At 36.8% G+C, this 23,417-nt stretch overlaps 1 protein-coding gene across 6 annotated transcripts in view; it reads left to right on the top strand.

Moving 5' to 3' along the window:
- Positions 1–23,417, top strand: part of EVI5 (ecotropic viral integration site 5) — a 233,517-nt gene that overhangs the window by 85,853 nt on the left and 124,247 nt on the right. For all 6 annotated transcript variants that reach the window (XM_039236433.1, XM_039236436.1, XM_039236434.1 and 3 more), the window contains exons 8-10: positions 1,075–1,164; positions 1,273–1,370; positions 18,608–18,668. In XM_039236433.1, coding sequence (XP_039092364.1) covers positions 1,075–1,164; positions 1,273–1,370; positions 18,608–18,668 — 249 coding nt within the window. The remainder of the gene's footprint in view (positions 1–1,074; positions 1,165–1,272; positions 1,371–18,607; positions 18,669–23,417) is intronic.

The raw sequence follows: 23,417 nt of genomic DNA, 5'->3' as shown, positions 1-23,417 counted from the left end.
GACCCACCCATGCTCCCTGAAGTCCACACTCTTTTTTTTTTTTTTTTTTAATATTTTTATTTTATTTCTAGGATAGAGAGAGACAGCGTGAACAGGGGAGGGTCAGAGAGAGAGGGAGACACAGACTCTGAAACAAGCTCCAGGCTCTGAGCTGGCAGTCAGCACAGAGCCCGACGCGGGGCTCGAACCCACGAACCGCGAGATCATGACCTAAGCGAAAGTCGGATGCTTAACTGACTAAGCCACCCAGGCGCCCCTGAAGTCCACACTCTTAATCAGACCTCTGTATCACCTTCTGATTGATGCACTGAGAATTGGTGAAAGGTGAAATTTGCCTTAGAGTTAATGTTACTGCAGTGCATTTGTTACCCAAAGAGCGAGATAGAGAAGTGATGAGCATAATTAAGTTTCTTCTATTCCATGAATATTTTGCAGATAGTCCTTTTAATTGTCATGGTCATGTAGTAATCTTCCTTTTATTCTGTATTTTGGGTGAGAAGGTAGGAGGTAAGGTTAGGTGATAAGTGGTAATAAATTCTTAATTGGCCAGCTGGCTGGCTCAACTTGTAGAGCATGTGACTCTTGATCTCAGGATCATGAATTCAGGCCCTGCCTTGGGTGCTTAAATTAAAAACAAATAAATAAAAGAAATAGAACATCTTAAATCCAATGCTGATTGTTGTTAATTACATCTTAGGATAATCAGTTTAAATTACCTAATTAAATCAGTTTAGTTTGGAGCCAGCAAACTGATTTATGTACTGGCCATTTTGGTTCAAGAGTCAAATCTGTCTTTTCACTTATTTTTATGAAAAGATTTCTTGGAACATAGACATGCCCTTTTGTTGTGTTGTTTCTGTCTGCTTTCGGGTTGTAGTGGCAGAGTTGAGTATTTGTGACAGTGACACATGGCCCACAAAGTCTAAAATACTTGCTTTCTGAATTTTTTGCAGAGTTGTTTGCCAGTTTCTAGTTTAGATCCCTAAATGTTTACCGTAGTATTTTTTTTTTTGAATGATTATTAGTCATTGGAAGAATAAGACAAGTTTGACTTTATGAAATGTGTTTCCACAGGGTTTAGAAATAGTATTTCGAGTAGGATTAGCGCTTCTTCAAATGAATCAGGCAGAACTGATGCAACTTGACATGGAAGGAATGTTACAGGTAAGTCAGTTCATGGTTTCTTGAGTGTCTTTAGATTTTACTGTTAATTAGTTAACAGTAAACAGCACTAAGTAGTTCTTACATTTTTCTTTTATTGTGTCTTATTAGCACTTTCAGAAGGTCATTCCACATCAGTTTGATGGTGGTCCAGACAAATTAATCCAGTCAGCTTACCAAGTCAAATATAACTCAAAAAAAATGAAAAAGTAAGTATTTTTTATTTTGGTGTTTAGTTATGGTTTGTTGGAACATAAAGGAAATTAAAGAGAAGCATCAAAAAGAGTCCAGTGATAAGTGTGTTTTTCCTCCTCAGTTTATAGAAGTGTAGTGTTTTGTTTGATGGTTTTGGATAACATAAATTTAATGTTGGAATTTCATACTTCTGTTAGTAGCTGTGCTTGGAACCATTATGTATTACCTATAAAGCTCCCTTTTCCCTTTCCACATTGACTGGAATTAGAAACCTGGTGAGTTTATACATGTGAGTGTACTATTATTTTGAAAACCACTTGTATGGTATGAGCCACTTCACTGATCTTTTCCTCTTGACCCCAAAGTGTCACTTAAGTCAGGATTAGCCTAGCCAATAAGACAGGTATGAGGTATAGATTGAGAATTTAAGTTGTATTGTTTATTATTTTTGAGTGAAACTGTTCTTGATACATATTTGATAGAAGTTCAAGGTGTAAGCAGTCTTGGCTCACAAAGATTAATTTTTGAACTATGGTAAAAGTATTAAGAATGACAGCTCTTAATTCTCTAGCTTCCAGTATTTAAATAAATCTTAGCTGGAGATCATAATTACCATTCCTGACACTAGTTTCTATGGTACAAGATGCTTTAAAATGATAGCAATACTACATGCTAGCAATTCTCAGTAGCTTCGCTGCTGCAGCATAAAATTATGTTCATGTATATGACATAACTCCCATAGATGTTTCTACCCCAGGAAGTATATTAGAATATGAGTGAGACTTATGTTATTTAAATTAGCTCTAACTTGCAAAAACAAGCCACAATTTATGAGCTTTCATTATTATTATTAATAAGTTACCTGTGAAATTTCTAAATCATGTTACACCATCATGTTGAGACACTATTGATTAAAAAGCTATCATATTCTGTTACTGAGAAAAAAACCTTTAGGAGCCATGTCAATGTCAGGCTCTTCATGAAACCGCATTTATTTATTTTAATTTACCATTATTTATTTTTTTAAGTTTATTTGATAGAGAGAGAGAGAGAATTCCCAAGCAGACTCTGCACTGTTAGTACAGAACCTGACTCAAGCCTTGAAATACGATGAGATCATGACCCCAGTGAAACCAAGAGTCAGACACTTAATCAACTGAGCCATGCTGGTGCCCTGGGAAAACCACATTTAAATCACACTAACCAAAAAAGAAAATTTATTTTACTTTAATTATATATAACAGGATAACTGATTCTTCTTTTAGATTTTATTTATCACCAGTATAATCCCACGTCTGAAATTTTAGTTATTCTGTTATCAATCTCTGACCCTCTAGTTCTTTCATTCCCTTACTCATGCGATGTCTCTGTTCCACTTTAAGATCTCCATTCTGATGTTTAACAGCCTTCCCCTGGTCTTAATAAGTATAGCTCCTCTGAGGTTTGTACTTGTATTCATGTAGCCTAGTGTTGGAGAAAACTCCATGAACAGATTGCTGGCGATAAGTTGTATCTGCATTGCCACTCCCAAGTATGTTTTTGTTGGCCTTGATTAATTCTCCCATTCTCCTGGCGGTTATTTCAAACTTTACTACTTTTTTCCAGATTCTATCCCCATTTTGCCATATCTGTCTAACTCTTCAGATTACTTAACGTGTTAATTCAGCAGCCGTCATTTTCAAACTCCCTGAAGATTTTTCTCCTCCTGTAACTTGAAGGTTTCAGAGTTAGCTATATATCTTTTCTTCCCTTTTCAGAATATAGTATTTCTTTTTCTTTACTGTGATAACTTAGGATGTCATTTCCATCTCTTCCAGGTCCTTGCTCCATTAGTTGTTTCTAACTTTATCTTCATCCCCTCTTTCTGTTTAATTTCTTATTTAGTATTTATTTTTTTTTAAATATTTTTATTTATTTCTAGGAGAGAGAGAGAGACAGAGTGAGCAGGGGAGGGTCAGAGAGAGAGAGGGAGACACAGACTCTGAAATAGGCTCCAGGCTCTGAGCTGGCAGTCAGCACAGAGCCCGACGCGGGGCTCGAACCCACGAACTGTGAGATCATGACCTAAGCGAAAGTCAGACACTTAACCGACTAAGCCACCCAGGCGCCCCTCTGTTTAATTTCTTAAATGTACAAAGGTATTTTGAGTTCTAACTTAAAACCAAGAAAACAAAACTTACCTCAACATCGCATTTCACTCTCCTTTTATGAAGCTTGTGAAGGAAGGAATAGTTTGCTCTAGATCATTTTTCTTTTTTTTTTTTTTTTTTTTTACAAATAGTTTATTGTCAAATTAGTTTCCACATAACACTCAGTGCTCATCCCCAAAGTGCCCTCCTCCATGCCCATCCTCCCCCCCACATCCATCAGTCCTCAGTTTTTGTCAGCATTCAAGAGTCTCTCATGGTTTGCCTCTCTCCCTTTCCCCCACCATTTCCGCCCTTCTTCTCCCCCTTGTTCCTCCATCAAGTTCCTCCTAATCCTCCTATACGTGCAAACATATGATATTTGTCCTTCTCTGCCTGACTTATTTCGCTCAGCATCACACCCTCAAGGTCCATCCATGTTGCTACACGTGGCCAGATTTCATTGTTTCTCATTGCCATGTAGTATTCCATGGTATAGATACACCACATCTTCTTGATCCATTCATCCGTTGATGGACACTTAGGTGCTCTAGATCATTTTTCATTTGGCTTTTTTTTTTCCCCAATTGGGACATTTTTTCATACATACAGAAAGAGGCACTGGAATAATAAAGAAATAGTAAATGAATAGAGGAATTATCATCTAGATTGAACAGTTAATATTGATCTTTAAAAAATGTTAATTCCAATATAGTTAACGTAGTATGTAATTTTAGTTTCAAGTGTACAGTATGGTGACTGAACATTAGTATTTTGTCATTAATTCATCTACTTTCCTAGTAGATAAAATTCTATTTTTATTTAAGTATTTTATTTAAAAGTAAGTAATAGAAATCATAACATTTCACTCCTTCAGTATTCAGTATATAAAGCAGGATAAGGGGCATAGTGTGATACGTGCAATTTGAGATAGAACACTCATGGATAGGGCATGTAGACTGATAAGGTACCATTTGAGCAGATACCTGAGAGAAGTGAGAGAACCATGAAATTGCATTCCACGCTGAGAGAACAGTAAATATAATGACTGAGGCCAGAATGTGATTGATAAACTTAAGGAACAGCAGAAAGCCAATGTAGTTTTAGCATAGGCAATTAGGAGTGTGTTGGCCAATGAAGTCCAGAGCATAGTAGGGAACAAGGGAAACTTAAACCTGGGCTGTTGTAGGGATGTCTGCTCTCACCACTGTTGTTTAACATAGTGTTGGAAGTCCTAGCATCAGCAATCAACAAAATGAAATAAAAAGCATTAGAATTGGCAAAAAAAGAAGTCAAACTTTCACTTCCCACAGTCGACATGATACTGTGGATACTTTTGTGGAAAACCCAAAAGACTCCACCAAAAGAATCCTAGAACTGATACGTGAATTTAGCAAAATCGCAGGATACAAAATCAGTGGACAGAAATTGGCTGCATTTTTATATACCAGTAGTGAAGCAACAGAAAGAGAAAAAAAGAAACTGATCTCATTTACAGTTGTACAAGAACCATAAAATACCTAGGAATAAACCTAACCAAAGATGTAAAGGATCTGTATGCTGAAAACTGTTAGAAAGCTTATTAAGGAAATTGAAGAAGACACAAAGAAATGGGAAAACATTCCATGGTCATGGATTGGAAGAATAAATATTGTTAAAACGTCAGTACTACCCAAAGCAATCTATACATTCAGCACAATCCCAATCAAAATTGAATTGACCTTCTTCCCAAAGCTAGAACAAACAATCCTAAAATTTGTATGGAAACACAAAGGACCCCGAATAGCCAAAGTAATATTGAAGAGGAAAACCAAAACAGTAGGTATCGCTATCCCAGACTTTAGCCTCTACTACAAAGCTGTAATCATCAAGACAGTATGGTATTGGTACAGAAACAGACACATAGACAAATGGAAGAGAATACAGAACCCAGAATTGGACCCACAAATGTCTAGCCACTTAAACTTTGACAAAGCAGGAAAGAGTATCCAGTAGAAAAAAGACAGCCTCTTTAACAGATGATGCTGGGAGAACTGGACAGCAACATGCAGAAGAATGAAACTAGACCACTTTTTTACATCATACACAAAAGTAAATTCAATATGGATGAAAGACCTAAATGTGAGACAGGAAACCATCAGAATCCCAGAGGAGAAAGCGGGGAACAACTTCTTTGACCTCAGCTGCAGCAGTTTCTTGCTCAGCACATCTCCAAAGGCAAAGGAATTAAAAGCAAAAAGGAACTACTGAGACCTCATCAAGATAAAAAGCTTCTGCAGAGCAAAGGACACAGTCAACAAAACTAAAAGGCAACTGACAGAATGGGAGAAGATATTTGCAAATGACGTATCAGATAAAGGGGTAGTATCCAAAACCTATAAAGAATTTACCAAACTCAACACTCGCAAAAACAAATAATCCAGTGAAGAAATGGGCAGAAGACATGAACAGACACTTTTCCAAAGAGGACATCCAGACGGCCAACAGACACATGAAAAGAGGCTCAACGTCACTCATCATCAGGGAAACACAAAGCAAAACCACACTGAGATAACCACCTCATACTGGTCAGAGTGGCAAAAAGTAACAACTCAGGAAACAACAGATGTTGGTGAGGAGCTAGAGAAAAGGGAACCCCCTTGCACTGTTGGTGGGAATGCAAACTGGTACAGCCACTCTGGAAAACAGTGTGGAGGTTCCTCAAAAAATTAACAGTAGAACTACCCTACGACCCAGCAATAGCACCACTAGGAATTCATCCAAAGGATACGGGAGTGCTCATTCGTAGGGGTACAGGTACCCCAATGTTTATAGCAGCACTTTCAACAATAGCCAAATCACGGAAAGATTCTAAATGTCCATCAACTGATGTATGCATAAAGAAGATGTGGTTTACATATACAATGGAATACTACTTGGCATCGATAAAGAATGAAATCCTCCTGTTGGCAGCAATGTGGATGGAACTGGAGGCTATTATGCTGAGTGAAATAAGTCATTCAGAGAAGGACAGATATTATATGTTTCCACTGACACGTGGATCTTGAGAAACTTAACAGAAGACCATGGGGGAAGGGAAGGGGAAAATTAGTTACAAACATGGAGGGAGGCAAACCACAAGAGACTTTCAAGTACAGTGAACAAACTGAGGGTAGATGGCGGGAGTGGGGAGAGGAAATGGGGAAAATGAGTGATGGGCACTGAGGAGGGCACTTGTCGGGATGAGCACTGGGTGTTATATGTAAGCCAATTTGACAATCAATTGTATTAAAAAAAATAAACCTGAGCTGTTGTATAACGAGGGTATAAGGTAGTTACTACCTATTTGTTACTCTTTGAATTAAAGTAAGGATTTAATTCATCACTTGTATTAGCTACATTTCAAATGCTCATTAGTTACTTACGTTTGGCTAGTGGTTACCATATTGGACGGCACAGATCTATAACATTTGTTGTAGTTTTTTGGACATTTTGGCCCCCTCAGAGACCAGGCTTACATTTTGAGGGGAAACCATTAGAGAATAATTAGAAATTATTTTAAAATTTCACTCTTTCTGCTGTATAAAGAGTAGATAGAGGTTGGCTAGGTGAAGAGAAGGGCATTTTAGCAAGATACTGTGTACAGAGGCTCAGACGTTTCTTTAAGACAAAAAAGTCACAGGCAGTCATTCTTAGGCTTTGGTTTTTTTGTTCTGATTTTATTTTCGTATACTTTTAAACTTTTAAAAAGTTAAAATAATATGTGTATGTAAGAAGAATCCATAACCGTTTTTAGGGGGATCCATTTGAAAGTAAGTTGAGATACTGTGCCCTTTTTTCTTTTTTTTTTTTTTTAATATTTTTATTTATTTCTAGGAGAGAGAGAGAGAAATAGAGAGAGAGAGTGAGCAGGGGAGGGTCAGAGAGAGAGGGAGATACAGACTCCGAAACAGGCTCCAGGATCTGAGCTGGCAGTCAGCACAGAGCCCGACGCGGGGCTCGAACCCACAAACCATGAGATCATGACCTAAGCGAAAGTTGGAGGCTGGACCGACTAAGCCATCCAGGTGCCCCCTTTTTTCTTAAATACATGAATGAATGTGTACTTCTTAAGAACGAGGATTTCTTCTTTTTTTTAAATTTATATATATATTTATATATATATATAAATTTTTAGATTTATATAAATTTTTTTATTTTTTTTAATGTTTTATTTATTTTTAGGAGAGAGACAGAGAGAGAGAGAGACAGCGTGAGCAGGGGAGGATCAGAGAGAGAGGGAGTCACAGACTGAAACAGGCTCCAGGCTCTGAGCTGGCAGTCAGCACAGAGGCTGATGCGGGACTCGAACCCACAAACCATGAGATCATGACCTAAGTGAAAGTCAGACGCTTAACCAACTAAGCCACCCAGGCGCCCCCCCCCCTTTTTTTTTTTTTTTAGCAGAACCTAATAGTTCAGCAAAATCAGGAAATTATCATAGTTACAGTACTATTACATAAATTCCCCATGTGTGTTCAAGTTTTATCACTTGCCTTTAATAATATTCTTTATAACTGTCTCTGCTTCCAAGGCCTCCCAAGCCTCTCTCCTTTCCACTCCCTACCCCTTTCTTACCTCCCAGGTCCTGGATCCAATCTAAGTACCCCACAGTCATGTATTGCGTTAATTGTTGGGTCAGATCAGTCTCCTTTAATCTGAAACAGTCCCTCCACTCTTTGTATTTCTTGGCCTTGATATATTTGAAGAGTACAAGCTAGTTATTTTGTGGAAAATCCCCACAATTTGTGTTTTTCTGACATTTCCTCATGATTAAATTCAGATTGTGCATTTTTGGCAAGTATACCAATGATCTGTCTTCTCAATTAGCTGTGCGATGGAACTATGATACTCTTTCTCAAAATTGATGATGATGTCCCTAATCATTGGGTTAAGGTGATGTTTGCCAGGTTTCACTACCATAAAGTTATTAAAGTTACTACTTTGCCTTCTGTTACTAAGTATTTGCATCCAGATGCTGTGGGGCTATATAACTTTCTGTCTCTCACCAAGCCTTCCCTCATTAGATTTACATCCATTTCTGATTTTCTCACTCTCTCATTCCTGCTTTATTAATTGGCATTATACTATAAGAAAGAGCTTTTTTCTCTATAATATATTTATTCATTTATTTATATAAGCATGAATTTGTTGGCTCTTTCTTTATTTGTTGAATTATAATCCATTACTCTCAAATTGTCTCCACTTTGTTCAGTGAAATATATCTCCATGGTTCTTTAAGAATGTCTTCTTTTAAGACAACAGAAAACTCTAGACTCATCTTGTGCTTTACCTGCACCTGCACAGGAAGAAGTAATTTCTCCAAAGAGCCTTGATTACTTTAGTAAGTTTGAAATGTAGTCTGAAAGTAATGAATAGACACTGAAGTAGTTTAGCTCTGGGAGTGGCACGATCCAAATCAACATTTTAAAAATGTCATCCTGGTAATCGTGTACAGAAAAGATTGTTATATAACTGGCAGTAAAGAGAACAGTTATGAGGTTCTTGTAGTAATTTTTGCAAGCTATCATGAAGGCCTGAAAACGCTGCCAGTGAAAGGAGAATGAAGTAGCTCTGTAGCTACTTTCAAGTAGCTTTGTAGACATCTTATAAGCATACCTCAACCAACTGATCAACATCAACAGTGATATCCTGGTGATTGTACCCTTGATATGGTATGATGAAAATGTGACTGACTCCTGTGGTCTTGCTCCAAACCCATAACCCCAGTATAATCTTGAGCAAATTGAGACAAATCCTAGTTGATTAATATTCTAGAAAATGCCTGACCAGTACTTCTCAAATTAGCAAGGTCATCAAAAACCTTAGATGTTAGAATAGGAAAACGATGTTAGACAGACTTAGAAATCTGAATATAGTATTGACTTTAGTTAACAGTGTATCTATAATAGTTCATTAATTGTTAGAAATGTACTATACTAATGTAAAATGTTAAACATAGGAGAAATAGGACAGGGTGTATGGGAATTGTAATCTCAATTATTTTGTAAATCTAAAACTCTTCTCAAAAATAAAGTTTATTAAAAAACCACTCTCAGTGCAGATAAAGATCGAATAATATATTTTAGAGCATTGTTAAGGAGGTTGAATTGAACATGTTTGGTGACTAAGCAAGGATTAAATGATACTCCTAATGTTCTGTTCTAGGTGCGTGAGTGAGAAATGATAACATTTATCACTTAACAGATAACAAAATACCCACTTAAAAATAGGCACATGTGATGACTGTAAACTTCAATGGTTCAGCCATTGATCAAAGCTTTTTGCACCTCTTGAGAGTCTTTTTTATAAATTGTTTTGGATATCATATTCTTTTAGATATACCAAAGAGGCATGGTCGTGTAGCAGTCAAGGATATGACCTTAGGCAATTTCTCAACCTTTCTAAGCCTCAAATGGGCGTAACAACCTATATTAAAAAGTCACTATGGATAGAGGATTGTGGGAAGGTGGAGTCGAAAGCATGAGGAATCTGTCTCCCATCTAGACAATAATTGTAGTGGCAGAATCTAATGTAACTCTTTTGGAGCTCTCGGGTTTATTGAAGGTTAGTAACTTCTAGGGGAAGGCTTGAGTGGTGTATTGTGCTCAATTTGGTCAGTTTCAGCCTTTAGCACATTAGCATCCCTTGGCACCTTCCTCCACCCTTCAGCCACGTGGCACACAGCTGTGCTTCTATTCCTGGAGCAACCTGCATGCAGCCTAGGGGAAGCAGGGTGGACAAAAATGACCTTGTCTTCCAGATATTAGGGATCTGTGTGTTCTGATTGCTGGTTGCTCTGCTGTTTCTGATCACAGGTACGAGGAAGTGAGCAACCATTGGTGTTCTACCTTTTCCCATTGTTGTTGCACCACTTTACTTGTTGCAAGTCTTCTCTTCCTCCAGCTGAAATTACTGCTAAGAGATTTAAAGGGCTGTCGTTCTTCTCTTCCCTTTATTTTTCTTTTTTTCCCCTTTTGGGAGCCAGACAGGAAAGAGTAGGATATTGGAAAACAACTGCATATATGGGGGAAATTAGAAAGTGACTGTGTGTACCTAGGCAAAGGCTCAGAAAAGGCCTGGGACACTTTATAGCTCAGGTTGATCATTAGCACAAAGACCGCCTATAACAGTCAAAAAGACAAAATCAGTAACAAAAAGCAGCAAACTCTGGGGAGAGGGAGAGGATCTGATTTCCAGAGTTACCACATTACTAGATTTAAGTGTCTTGTTTTTAACAAAAATCACAAGGCATGCATAAAAAAGGGAAAGTATGGCCAAAGGAAAAAATATATATAGTTGACCCTTGAACAACATGGGTTTGAACTGCGCTCATCCACTTACATGCAGATTGTTTTTCATAAATGCAAAACAGTACTACAAATGTATTTTCTCTTACCGTTTTCTTAATAACATTTCCTTTTCTGCAGCTACCTTCATTGTAAGATTAGAATATATAATATATATACAAAATACATGTTCACTATGCTGTCAGGAAGGGTTCTAGTCAACACTAGTAAAGTTTTTGCAGAGTCAGAAGTTACACATAGATTTGCAACTGCACAAAGGTGGCAGCACTTACGATCCTCATGTTATTCAAGGGTCAGCTATAAATAGAAACTATATCTGAAAGAGACTTGATGGCAGATGTAGTAGAGACTTTAAAAGATGCTTAACAAACTTAAGATGTGGGGAAAACCAAGATGTGTGAACAAAATGGAAATGTCAATAAAGAGATAGAAAACCTAAAAGGAAACAAAAAACCCTCTAGATATGAAAAGTCCAGTAACTAAAATGAAAAAGAATGATTAAGAGGCAGATTTGAGCAGGCAGAAGAATAAGTGGCTTTGAAGGTAGAATATTGGAAATTATTGAATTTGAGGAACAAAAAGATAGAAGATCAAAGAAAAGTGAACAATGCGTAGGAGACCTGTGGGAAATCATGAAGGGGACCAACATACACATTGTGGGAGTCACAGAAGAAGAGAGGGACAAAGGGGCAGAGAGAATATTTGAAGATAGAATGGCTGGCAACTTCCCAGATTTTCTGAAAAACATGGGTACAAACATCCAAGAAGCTTCATCAACTTCAAGTAAAGTGAAGTCAAAGAGACCCACACAGACACATTATAATCACACTTGCGCAAAAGAAAATCTCGAAAGCACAATAGAAGCCAATCACCACTTACAAGGGGTTGTCAATAAGACTACAAGCAGAGTTCTCATCATAAACTTTTGAGGCCAAAAGATAATGGGCTAATATAGTCAAAGTGCTAAAAGCAAAAAAAAGTCGTCAACCAAGAATCCTATATCTGCCAAACCATCCCTCAAAAGTGAGGGAAAAAATCAAGACATTCTCAGACAAAGCCAGAGAGAGCTCATTACCAGTAGACCTGCCTTGCAAGAAATGCTCATTCCCACAGCGTGAAAGGAGAGGACACTAGACAATAACTCAGTTATATCAAGAAGTAAAGATTTCAATTAATGTAAACACACGGGCAATTATAAAAGTTGTTATTGTAACAATGGATTGTAACTACTTTTTGTTTTCTACATGATTTAAGAGACTTAATACATTAAAATTATTAGTTGAAAAGCTAGTATTATTGTAATTTTTGCTTATAATTCCAAATCCTGTTTTTTGTATAATTTAAGAGTAAATATTGTATACCTGAAACTAATATATGCTGTATGTTAACTACACTGAAGTTAAAATTTAAAAAAATTTTTTAAATGTTAAAAAGTGATTATGACTGATATACACACACAGACTAAATCACAAAGAAATGGAAAGTCTGAGTAGATCTGTAACTAGAAAGGTAATTGAATCAGTAATTGAATCAGTAATCATAAGTCTCCTGACAAGAAAAGCCCTGTTGGCTTCACTGGTGAATTCTACTACACATTTATTTTTTAATGTTTGTTTTAATTTTGAGCGAGAGATAGAGCACAGTGCAGGAGGGGCAGAGAGAGAGGGGAGACATGAATCCTACTCTAGGCTCCAAGATGTCAGCACAGAGCCCAACACGGCTTGATCTCACAAACCGCAATATCACAACGTGAGCTGAAATTGGATGCTTAACTGACTGAGCCACCCAGGTGCCCCTTCTTAAAGAAGAACTGTATATTTTCAAACTTTTCCAAAAAATAGGAGGGAATACCTTCTAACTCATTCTATGTGGTCAGCATTACCCTGATAACAAAACCAGATAAAGGTACTACATGAAAAGAAAACTATAGGTAAATATGCCTTATGAACGTTGGTGTAAAAGTCCTCAACAAAATACTAGTAAACCAAATTCAGCAGCATACTAAAAGGACTATATACCACTACCATATGGGATTTATCCCTGGAATACAAGGATAGTTCTACGTACAAATATGATCAATGAAGTTTTTGAGAAAATTCAACACCCTTTCATGATAGAAACACATAACAGAGTAGAAATACAAGGCAACTGCCTCAACATAATAAAAGCTATTCACATATGAAAAACCCACAGCAAACATCGTATTCAATGGTGAAAGATGAGAATTTTTTTCCTAAGATCAAGAACAAGTCAAGGATCTTGATACTGTCATTTCTATTAAACATGGTACTGGAAGTAGCAAAAGAAATAAAGGGAAAAATAAAAGTTATCCAAATTGGAAAGGAAAAAGTAAAATTATCTCTGTTGACAGAGAACATGATGTTATATGTAGAAAAATTCTTCTATAAAAAAAAGGTAATGAATTCAAATTAGCAGTATACAAAGTTAACCCACAGAAAATTAGTTGCATTTCTCTACATTAGCAATGAACAATTTAGAAAGAAATTAAGAAAAAGCATAAAATTTTTCAATAGCATCAAAAAGCATAAAATTTTATTTTCCCGTTTTTTAAATTTAAATTTTAGTTAACATTCAATATAATTATGGTTTTAGGAGTAGAATTCAGTAATTCATCATTTAGATACAATACGCAGTGCTCATCACAAGTGCCTTTCTTAGTACCCATCACCTGTCTAGTGCACCTCCCATACACCTCTCTCTGACAACCCCTGGTTTGTTCTCTATCATTACGAGTCTTTTGTGGTTTGTTTCCCTCTTTTCTTTATGTCCCCAAGACTAAAATATTGGAGAATTAAACAAGGAAGTGAAAGACGTGTACAGTGAAAACTAGTAACATTTCTGAAAGCCGTTAGGACATAAATAAATGGAATCATATTTTATGTTCATTGATTAGAAGACTTAATATTGTTAACACATCAGTATTGACCTAGAGTCAGTGCAATCCCTCTCAAAATCCGTGATATTTTTTGCAAAAATGGAAAACTCCATTCTAAAATTCATAAATAAACTGAAAGACCCCAAAAAGCTAAAACCATCCTATAAAGGACGACAAAGCGTGAGGGCTCATGCTTCCGGATTTCCAAGCTTACTACCAAGTTATAATCAAGACAGGGTACTGGAATAAAGACAGATGTATAGACCAAAGGAATAGAATAAAGCTCCAAGAAACAATCCCTCATATATATGGTCAAATGATTTTTGACAAAGGTGCTGAAACCACTCAGTAGGGAAAGAACTGTCTCTTCAACAAATGATGCTGGGAAAACTGGATATCCACATGCAAAAGAATAAAGTTGGACCCTTATTTAACAACATATGCAAAATACAAGTCAAAACGGATTGGGATGCCTGGGTGGTTCAGTTGATTAAGTGTGGAGCCTGCTTTGGATTCATGCCTCCCTCTCTCTCTGCCCCTCCCCTGCTTGCACATTGTCGCTCCCCGTTTCTCAAAGATAAATAAACATTAAAAAAAACCTTAAGTCAAAATGGATCAAATATTTAAATGTAAAAACTTAAACTGTAAAACTGTTGGATGAAAACTTTGGACAGAGTTAGATTCTGGCAATGACTACTTGGATTTGACAGGAAAGGCTCAGGTAACAAAAAATAGACAAATTGAACTTTGTGAAAATTTAAAAATTTTGCACATCCCAGGACACTCTCAAAAGACTAACAAGGCAACTTAGAGAATGAGAAATCATGTATCTGATGAGGGACTAATATCCACAATGTATACGGAACCCCTAAATCTCATAAGGAAAAACAAACTGGGTTCAGAAATTGGCAAAGATCTGGAGTAGGCATTTCTCCAAAGAAGAAATAAAAATGATCAATAAGCACATAAAAAGTTGCTCAACATAGTGTAATATAGATGTACCTTGGGAACATTATGCTAGGTGAAATAAGCCAGTCACAATAGGACAAATATTGTATGATTCCATTTATATGATATACCTCAAGTTATTAAAATTATAAAGACAGAATGTAAATGGTTGTTGTCAGAACCTGATCAGAGGGAGGAATGGGGTTCTGTTGTTTCAAGGGGCTAGAGTTTTAGTTGCATAAGGTGAAAAGAAAAGAATTATGGACATGATAGTGGTGGTGGTTGTACAATATTATAAATGTGTTTAATACCGCTGAACTGTATATCTAAAAATAGTGAAGATGATAAATTTTGTTCTGTGTGTTTTACACAGTAAAAAAAAAAAAGTTATTGTGAGTTAAATGAGACTTTATAGTAAATAATAGATTTTTGTTCTTTGAGGGAGAATTTTATTTTTGACAGCAGATAGAAGTTTTTGAGGGCCTGGTCTTTTCTTAGTGTTAGGAGTAGTTAAACTTGTTTGTTTTTTACTAAAATTTTTTTTAAGTTTTTTTTTTTTTTAATTTTGAGAGAGAGAAAATCCCAAGCAGGCTCCATACTGTCCGTGCAGAGCCTGATGTAGGTCACAAACATGCCATAAGATCATGACCTAGGCTGAAATTAAGAGTCGGATGCTCAACCATCTGAGCCACCCAGCACCCTAGTAGTTAAACTTGTTATTAACATTTTTGTTCCAGAGTAAGACCTAAGAATAACGTGGAGTAATTTTTGTATGGCCTGTACATTTTTGTAAATATAATTTTACACTTAGAAAAGAGCTGCAAAAACAGTACATTGCATTTATTTTTTTTTAATTAACAATTTATTTTTTAATTTATATCCGAGTTAGTTAGCATATGGTGCAACAATGATTTCAGGAGTAGATTCCTTAATGCCCCTGACCTATTTAGCCCATCCCATAACCCCTCCAGCAACCCTCTGCTTGTTTTCTGTATTTAAACGTCTCTTACGTTTTGTCCCCCTCCCTGTTTTTATGTTATTTTTGCTTCCTTTCCCTTATGTTCATCTGTTTTGTATCTTAAAGTCCTCATATGAGTGAAGTCATATGATACTTGTCTTTCTCTAACTGACTAATTTCGCTTAGCATAATACCCTTTAGTTCTAGCCACGTAGTTGCAAATGGCAAGATTTCATTCTTTTTGATTGCCAAGTAAATACTCCATTGTATATATATGCTACATCTTCTATTTCCATTTATCTGTCAGTGGACATCTGGGCTTTTTCCACACTTTGGCTCTTGTCCATAGTACTACTATAACCATTGGGGTGCATGTGCCCCTTCAAAACAGCATGCCCTTGTCCCTTGGATAAATACCTAGTAGTGCAATTGCTGGGTTGTAGGGTAGTTCTATTTTTACTTTTTTGAGATACTTCCATACTGTTTGCCAGAGTGCCTGCATCAATTTGCATCCCCACCAGGAGTGCGAAAGAGATCCTCTTTCTCCACATCCTTGCCAACATCTGTTGTTGCCTGAGTTGTTAATGTTAGCCATTCTGACAGGTGCGAGGTGGTATCTCATTGTGGTTTTGAGTTCTGTTTCCCTGATGATGAATGATGTTGAGTATTTTTTCATGTGTCGGTTGGCCATCTCAATGTCTTCTTTGGAGAAGTGCCTATTCATGTCTTTTGCCCGTTTCTTCACTGGATTATTTGTTTTTTGGGTGTGGAGTTTGATAAGTTCTCTATAGATTTTGGATACTAACTCTTTATCTGATAGGTCATTTGCAAATATCTTCTCCCATTCCTTTGGTTGCCTGTTAGTTTTCCTGATTGTTTCCTTCACTGTGCAGAAGCTTTTTATTTTGATGAGGTCCCAATAGTTCATTTTTGCCTGGTTTCCTTTGCCTCCAGAGATGTGTTGGGTAAGAAGTTGCTGCGGCCGAGGTCAAAGAGGTTTTTGCCTGCTATCTCCTTGAGGATTTTGATGGTGTCCTGTCTTACATTTAAGTCTTTCCTCCACTTTTTTATTTTTGTGTATGGTATAGAAAGTGGTCCAGGTTGGGGCGCCTGGGTGGCTCAGTTGGTTAAGCGTTCGACTTCGGCTCAGGTCATGATCTCATGGTTCGTGGGTTCGAGCCCCACGTCAGGCTCTGTGCTGGCTGCCAGCTCAGAGCCTGGAGCCTGTTTCAGATTCTCTATCTCCCTCTCTATCTGACCTTCCCCTGCTCACACTGTCTGTCTGTCTCTCTCTCTCTCAGAAATAAAACATTAAAAAATTTTTTTTAAAAAATGGTCCAAGTTCATTTTTCTGCATATTGCTGTCCAGTTTTCTCAGCACCATTTGCTGAAGAGACTGTCTTTATTCCATTGAATATTCTTTCCTGCTTTGTAAAGATTAGTTGCCCATACGTTTGTAGGTCCATTTCTGGGTTCTCTATTCTGTTCATTGATCTGAGTGTTTGTTATTGTGCCAGTACCATAGTGTATTGATGATTACAGCTTTGTAATACAGCATGAAGTCCAGGATTGTGATGCCTCCAGCTTTGGTTTTCTTTTTCAAGATAGCTTTGGCTATTCAGGGTCTTTTGTGATTCCATACAAATTTTAGGATTGTTTCTTCTAGTGTTTGTTATTTCTTACTGTCCTACAATTAGTGACACTTCTTCAGTTTTTATCTTTCATGACCTTGATGCTACTTTAAAAATTTTTTTACATTTCATTTATTTATTTACTTACTTATTATTTGTTTTTAAAATGTTTGTTTATTTTTGAGAGAGAGAGACAGAGCGTGAGCAGGGGAGGAGCAGAGAGAAAGGGAGACACAGTACGAAGCAGGCTCCAGGCTTTGAGTTGTTAGCACAGAGCTCTGCATGGGGCTCGAACCCACAAACTGAGGTCATTACCTGAGCTGAAGTCGGACGCTTAACTGACTGAGCCACCCAGGTGCCCCCGTTTTATTTATTTTTGAGAGAGAAACAAGAGTACAAGCAGGAGAGGGGCAGAGAGGGGGACACAGAATCCAAAGCTAGCTCCTGGCTCTGAGCCTTCAGCACAGAGTCTGATGTGGGGTTCAAACTCACCAACTGTGAAATCATGACCCGAGCTGAAGTCAGACACTTAACCAACTGAGCCACCCAGGTGCCCCTCATGACCTTGATACTTCTGAAGTGAGGTGTTCAGTGGTTTGCTGGTTTGGTTTGTTTGGTGATTTCTCTTGATTAGATTAAGGTATACCTTAAGGAAGGATATCATAGAGGTGAGGTACATACATAGAGGTGTTTTTGGTACATCTTAACAGAGGGTGCAAGATGTCAATATGTATTATTGGTGGTGTTAACCTTAATCAGCTCAGGTGTTGTCTGAGGATACTGTACTACAAATTTACTGGTTTTCCCCTTGTAATTTCTAAATATTTTGGGAGAGACACTTTAAGACTATGCTTAAACTAATTTTAACGTCCATTGATTTTTCTTGCCTGTGAGGGTTATTGTGAAATTCTAATGGTGATTTTTTATATTTGCCTTGTTCTGTGTTTAGGAATCCTTTTGTTAAGAGTTGTTCATTTTCCCTTATGATAAGTTTTTTACAGTCACTTTTTGTACTTGGTTAAATTCCAATTGAACTGTACCACTGTATTTTAATTTGAGAAAGACTGACAGTTCTTTTAATAAGTTTAGGGTTGAATAGAATTGGTAAACTCACTTCTTTGGTGCCTTGTATATTTCACTTTCTAAAGTCATTTTTGTGTGGTTCTCATTGTTATTTGTCAAGTAATTTTTGGAAGAATCCATTTAACTGTTCAGATGAGTTTTCTAAAATGAAGTATCTCAAGTTACAAGTTGGAGGAACCTGGTGAAATTATATTTTGTGTTAGTATGTAGTTTTATATTTTTTTAATTTAGCAACTACATAGTGAAAACATACCTTTATTTATTTATTTTTTCCTTCATAGGCTTGAAAAGGAATATACTACAATAAAAACTAAAGAAATGGAAGAGCAAGTTGAAATTAAAGTAAGCATCTCAGGACTTTTAAAAGTACAAAACATAAATTTATTGAAGTCAGTTGTTTGGTTATGTTGATTTACTTATTTTCTCTAGCAAATTTAGCAGTGATGTTTGTATTTACTTACTGATAAATTGGTTTACCATTCCAGTAGATTATAGTTAAAAATGGACCTTTCAAAAACCAGAATAATGTAACAAATAGTTTTCATTCTAGTGTGAGAGCAGCTCTATTTCTAGATTTGTTGATGGGCCATTAGGAGAAAATAATTCCTTGGGGAAGATAATTATCACTCCGTGTAAGCATATTTTTAAAAATTGCAGAGAAGTTAATCTATAACATGCATAGACTAATAGCAGTGTAGTGTAAAGTAGACCAAGTAGAGCAACTCATTGCACCAGAACTAATTATGGATGCTTTAGAGCTGCAGGAAACGTGGGCTAATTTAATTTTCTCATCTCTAAGCTGAGGTTATACTTTTGAAGTCTCCACAGAAACTGGTAGATTGCCAACTTAAGGGATATATAATGCTGTATATACCTTAAAATTCTTATTTGTACCCCCTTTAGGCCAGAAATTCTTTAAGTTGTGGATCTTTGGCGTTGTTTGAGCAGGGAGTTAAGGATAATTGTATTGGCTTTATGCTGATATTTTAGGATGGGGGAATAGTAAGAAGCATGAATTAGTGAAGGAGCTTAGTGATTTACTGATCCAGTTTCTATAGAATATCTGTCTATATTCTCCCCCTTCCAGACACACACACACAGACACACACACATTCACACCCACCCCCCCACCCCCCCATACACAGACAAAACAAGTTTTGAGTGACTCCTTTCTTTTCTTTTCTTTTCTTTTCTTTTCTTTTCTTTTCTTTTCTTTTCTTTTCTTTTCTTTTCTTAAATCTCTTTGAATGTGTCTGAGTTTTGATTTAGATCTGGCAAGGCATTAGATGATTAATCACCTTATACTTAATTAGTCACCTTTGCTATAAAATACCACCTCTCATTACTCACATTCCACAGGCCCTTTCTACAATTAAGAGAATGAGTTCTTTTAAATTGGTCTTCTTTCTTGCTATGGTCCTCCTCAAAAGCTTCCTTGAAGACAGCTGCTCCTGTTTTGCTTTGTGACGTTTTTCTCATCTATCTCCCTTTTCTAGATGTTTTATTTTCATTTCTGTTAGTATTTCCTATCAATTGGAAATAGATACTTCTACATTTTTAAGAGAAAGAAGGAAAAGACCCATGTGGATGTTTTTCTCTCTTTTTAAAAAATTCTGTCACCCAACTGCTGCTCTACCATTTGCTTTTCTTTTAGGTACCATGAGTAAGAGTAATATTAAATCATAACCTCCACTTCAACCTACTGAAAGTGGAAATGTACGTCATCCTGACGAGTGGGGAGAGAGTATGGGTTATCGCACACCACGAATATTTGGAACTGCAAATCAAGAATCTGGGGATGGGGAGCCATCCTGTTCATTTCACCATGCTATGTGATTGAAAAAAAAAAATCACAGTTCTGTGAACCATCTTTGCTCATTTTTTTTTTTTAATTTTTATTTATTTCTAGGAGAGAGAGAGAGAGAGAGAGAGAGAGCAGGAGAGGGTCAGAGAGAGAGGGAGACACAGACTCTGAAATAGGCTCCAGGCTCTGAGCTGGCAGTCAGCACAGAGCCCGATGTGGGGCTCGAACCCACGAACCGCGAGATCATGACCTAAGCGAAAGTCTGACACTTAACCGACTAAGCCACCCAGGCGCCCCACATCTTTGCTCTTAAAGAAGCTTTCTGTAAAGTTAAATCACATGAATAGGAGTAATACCAAGAGGCCTTTTCAGAAAGATCTTTAGCACAATTTATCTTGTATTTGCTTTTTTTTTTTTTTTTTTCAAACTTCAGTTTTGGGAGACAGTTACAGTTCATATACCTCACAGAATACTTTTGAATGCCAGCTCTGTGTGTCTTAGGGAAAAACAGATGGCACAAAGTATAGAGAAGAATCTCAGGGGGAGAAATAAAAGTTTAAAAAGTTAGTCAACACTTTGGGTAAATAAAGTCTGCTGATCTAAAAAGTAGTTTGTTCTTTTTATAAAATTTTGTATCTACATAGTTTTTTCTTTCTCTTGTACCGTTTTCATCTCTTTCTTCACTCCTTCTGCCCCCCAAAGGACAAGGTCACAATAATTTTTGTGGGACTATACTTTTTTTTTTTTTTTTTACTTTATATAAGCTTGAGTATGTCTGATTTTTTTATTTGAACCTGGCAACTCATCTCAGTCATAATCAGATGACCAGCTCATTTACAGTTAGTTAGCCATGGTTTTGAGCCTTTATCTCCAGTGGGAAATGCCACTTACTTAATCATTACCTCTTCCTTTCCTCCCAAGGTCCCTGTATAAATGAATGAGTTCTCTTAAACTAGTGCTTTCTTGCCTTGGTCCTCCTCAGAAGCCTTCAGAGAGAATCTTATACTGTTTTTTACACAAGCAAATAGTAAATGATCATCAAATTATTTGATGTTTTGATATGGAAGTAAAAATATCAGCCACCGATGTTAAGGTTTCCTTTTTTTTTTTTTTTTTTTTGGTAACTTCTAAGACCTTTGGGTTGTTGGCCTTTTATACTAAGAGTTGTATCTAGAAGCTCTCTGATGAAAAGGTAACTTTTCAGTATTTTCTACCCCCTTCTCAAAGTGTTATAGAAAGATTTTGATAATAATTGTTTCATACGGAGAATCTTAAATTTTACTGTGTGAAATTTTTTGTTAATAGAAACAGCTTTATCAGTATCTTCTTCCAATCTATTGATGTTCCACCTGAGGGGGAGGAGGTAAGAAACATTAACATTCTAGCTTATATTAGGATACCTCACAAATCTTTAAAAAAGAAAAACCTTTATTCCCCCACTCTATTTAAGACTGACATATGAACTAATTTAATATTCATATTTAAATTTTCTGGTTTGAGAACATAGAGTTTTAAGCCCTACAAATGGGAGGAGTTAAGAGATTCTGACTGGTTTTTAGCCAGAAGTTAGATTTCTTTTTTTTTTAATTATAAAGTATTCCAGATATGCTGAAAAACAGAGACTAATATAAAAACACTGTGTATTCACTGCTTGGCATAAAAAATAAATGTCTGAATTATCCAGGAATATATTTAACAGTATGAAGTGTTAGTATTGACACATTTAACACTTAATGTTTGAAGCGTCCTTTACATGCATCATCTACTCTTACTCTTCTGATAAACCTATGAGAGAGTTCTTTTTTTTTTTTTTTTTTAATTTTTTTATTTGTTTCTAGGAGAGAGAGAGACAGCGTGAGCAGGGGAGGGTCAGAGAGAGAGGGAGATACAGACTCCGAAATAGGCTCCAGGCTCTGAGCTGGCAGTCAGCACAGAGCCCCACATGGGGCTCGAACCTACGAACCGCAAGATCATGACCTAAGCGAAAGTCGGACGCTTAACCGACTAAGCCACCCAGGCGCCCCTATGAGAGGGTTCTTATACTCATCTTTTTGAGCTTCAGAAAGCTCAAAAGTATGCTAGTGGTCAAATTGCTAGGAAATGGTGAAAGTCAAGGATTTGAATTCTGACTTATGTTTTTCTTAGACCCATATATATTCCTCAGTGTATACGCTGTGCCACTTTCCAAAAGAGACTTAGTGCATTATGATGTAAGAAGGATTTCAATGCCCATTTTTCTGTGGTATTACAAACTTTTCATTAAAAAACTAATGGCTATGTAATAACATCCAGTGGGGGGTACAGTAGCATAACTTATTCAAGAAGTCATCCATTTAACAGATTCTTGCAGGGCCTACCACATGTCCAAACAGTGTTCTAGGCACTTGATATGTGCTTCTGCTATATACCAATTTATGCCTTGATGGAGCTTGCATTCTAGTATGGAAGTCAGACAATAAACAAAAAAGTAAAATATACAATATTTTAGACGATGAAGTGTTAGAGAAAAAAATGCCTCAGGGAAGGGAGAATAAAATGGTAGTGTTTGGATTGAAAATGTAGAGAAGTTGACCAGATTACTTTTGATTAAAGACCTGAAGGAAGTGAGAGAGCTAGATATATAGATATCTTGGAGGAGAACAGAATATGGTCAGGAGTGTATTCCATGAGGAATAATGAGACCATGGTGGATGGGACAGTAGGCATGATGAGGAAAGTGACAGGAGGTAAGATGTTGCACAAAGGAGATAATGTATGGTGTTGAACATGTGAAGACTGGCTTTTAATTTGGAGAGCTATTTGGGTTTTTAATGGAGGAGGAGAAGATCTGACTTAAGTTTTCATGAATCCCTTTGGCTGCTGTGTTGGGAGTAGATTGCCAGGGACAGGAAGACTAAGTAGAGGCTGATGACCTACTGCAGGCAAGAGATGATGGTGCCTTGGACTGAGGTGGTAAGAAGTGCTTGTATTCTGAGTAGATTTTAAAGATAAATCTGACAAGTTGATTGTGGAGGCGTGAGAGGGTTAGGAAGTGAGGATTTTGGCTTTAGTATGTAGAAAAATGGAGTTTCCACTACTTGAGAATTGGGGAATTCTACAGGAGGACCTGGTTTGGGGTGGAATACCAGGAGCCTGATTTGAGATATTTTAAGGATCAGATGTCTAGGAGATGTTCAAGTAGATCCTTGAATATTCAGAGTTGAATTTAAGAGACGGCAGGCTCAAAATATGAATTTTGCAGTTATTGACAGAATGATGATAGAGGCAGGAGAGTAGATGAGATTAAC

This window comes from Hyaena hyaena, unplaced genomic scaffold, assembly GCF_003009895.1.
Source record: "Hyaena hyaena isolate Hyena2069 unplaced genomic scaffold, ASM300989v1 scaffold_111, whole genome shotgun sequence".
Lineage (NCBI taxonomy): Eukaryota > Metazoa > Chordata > Mammalia > Carnivora > Hyaenidae > Hyaena > Hyaena hyaena.
Note: the sequence above shows the minus strand (reverse complement) of the source record. Positions and strands in the feature narration are given on the sequence as shown.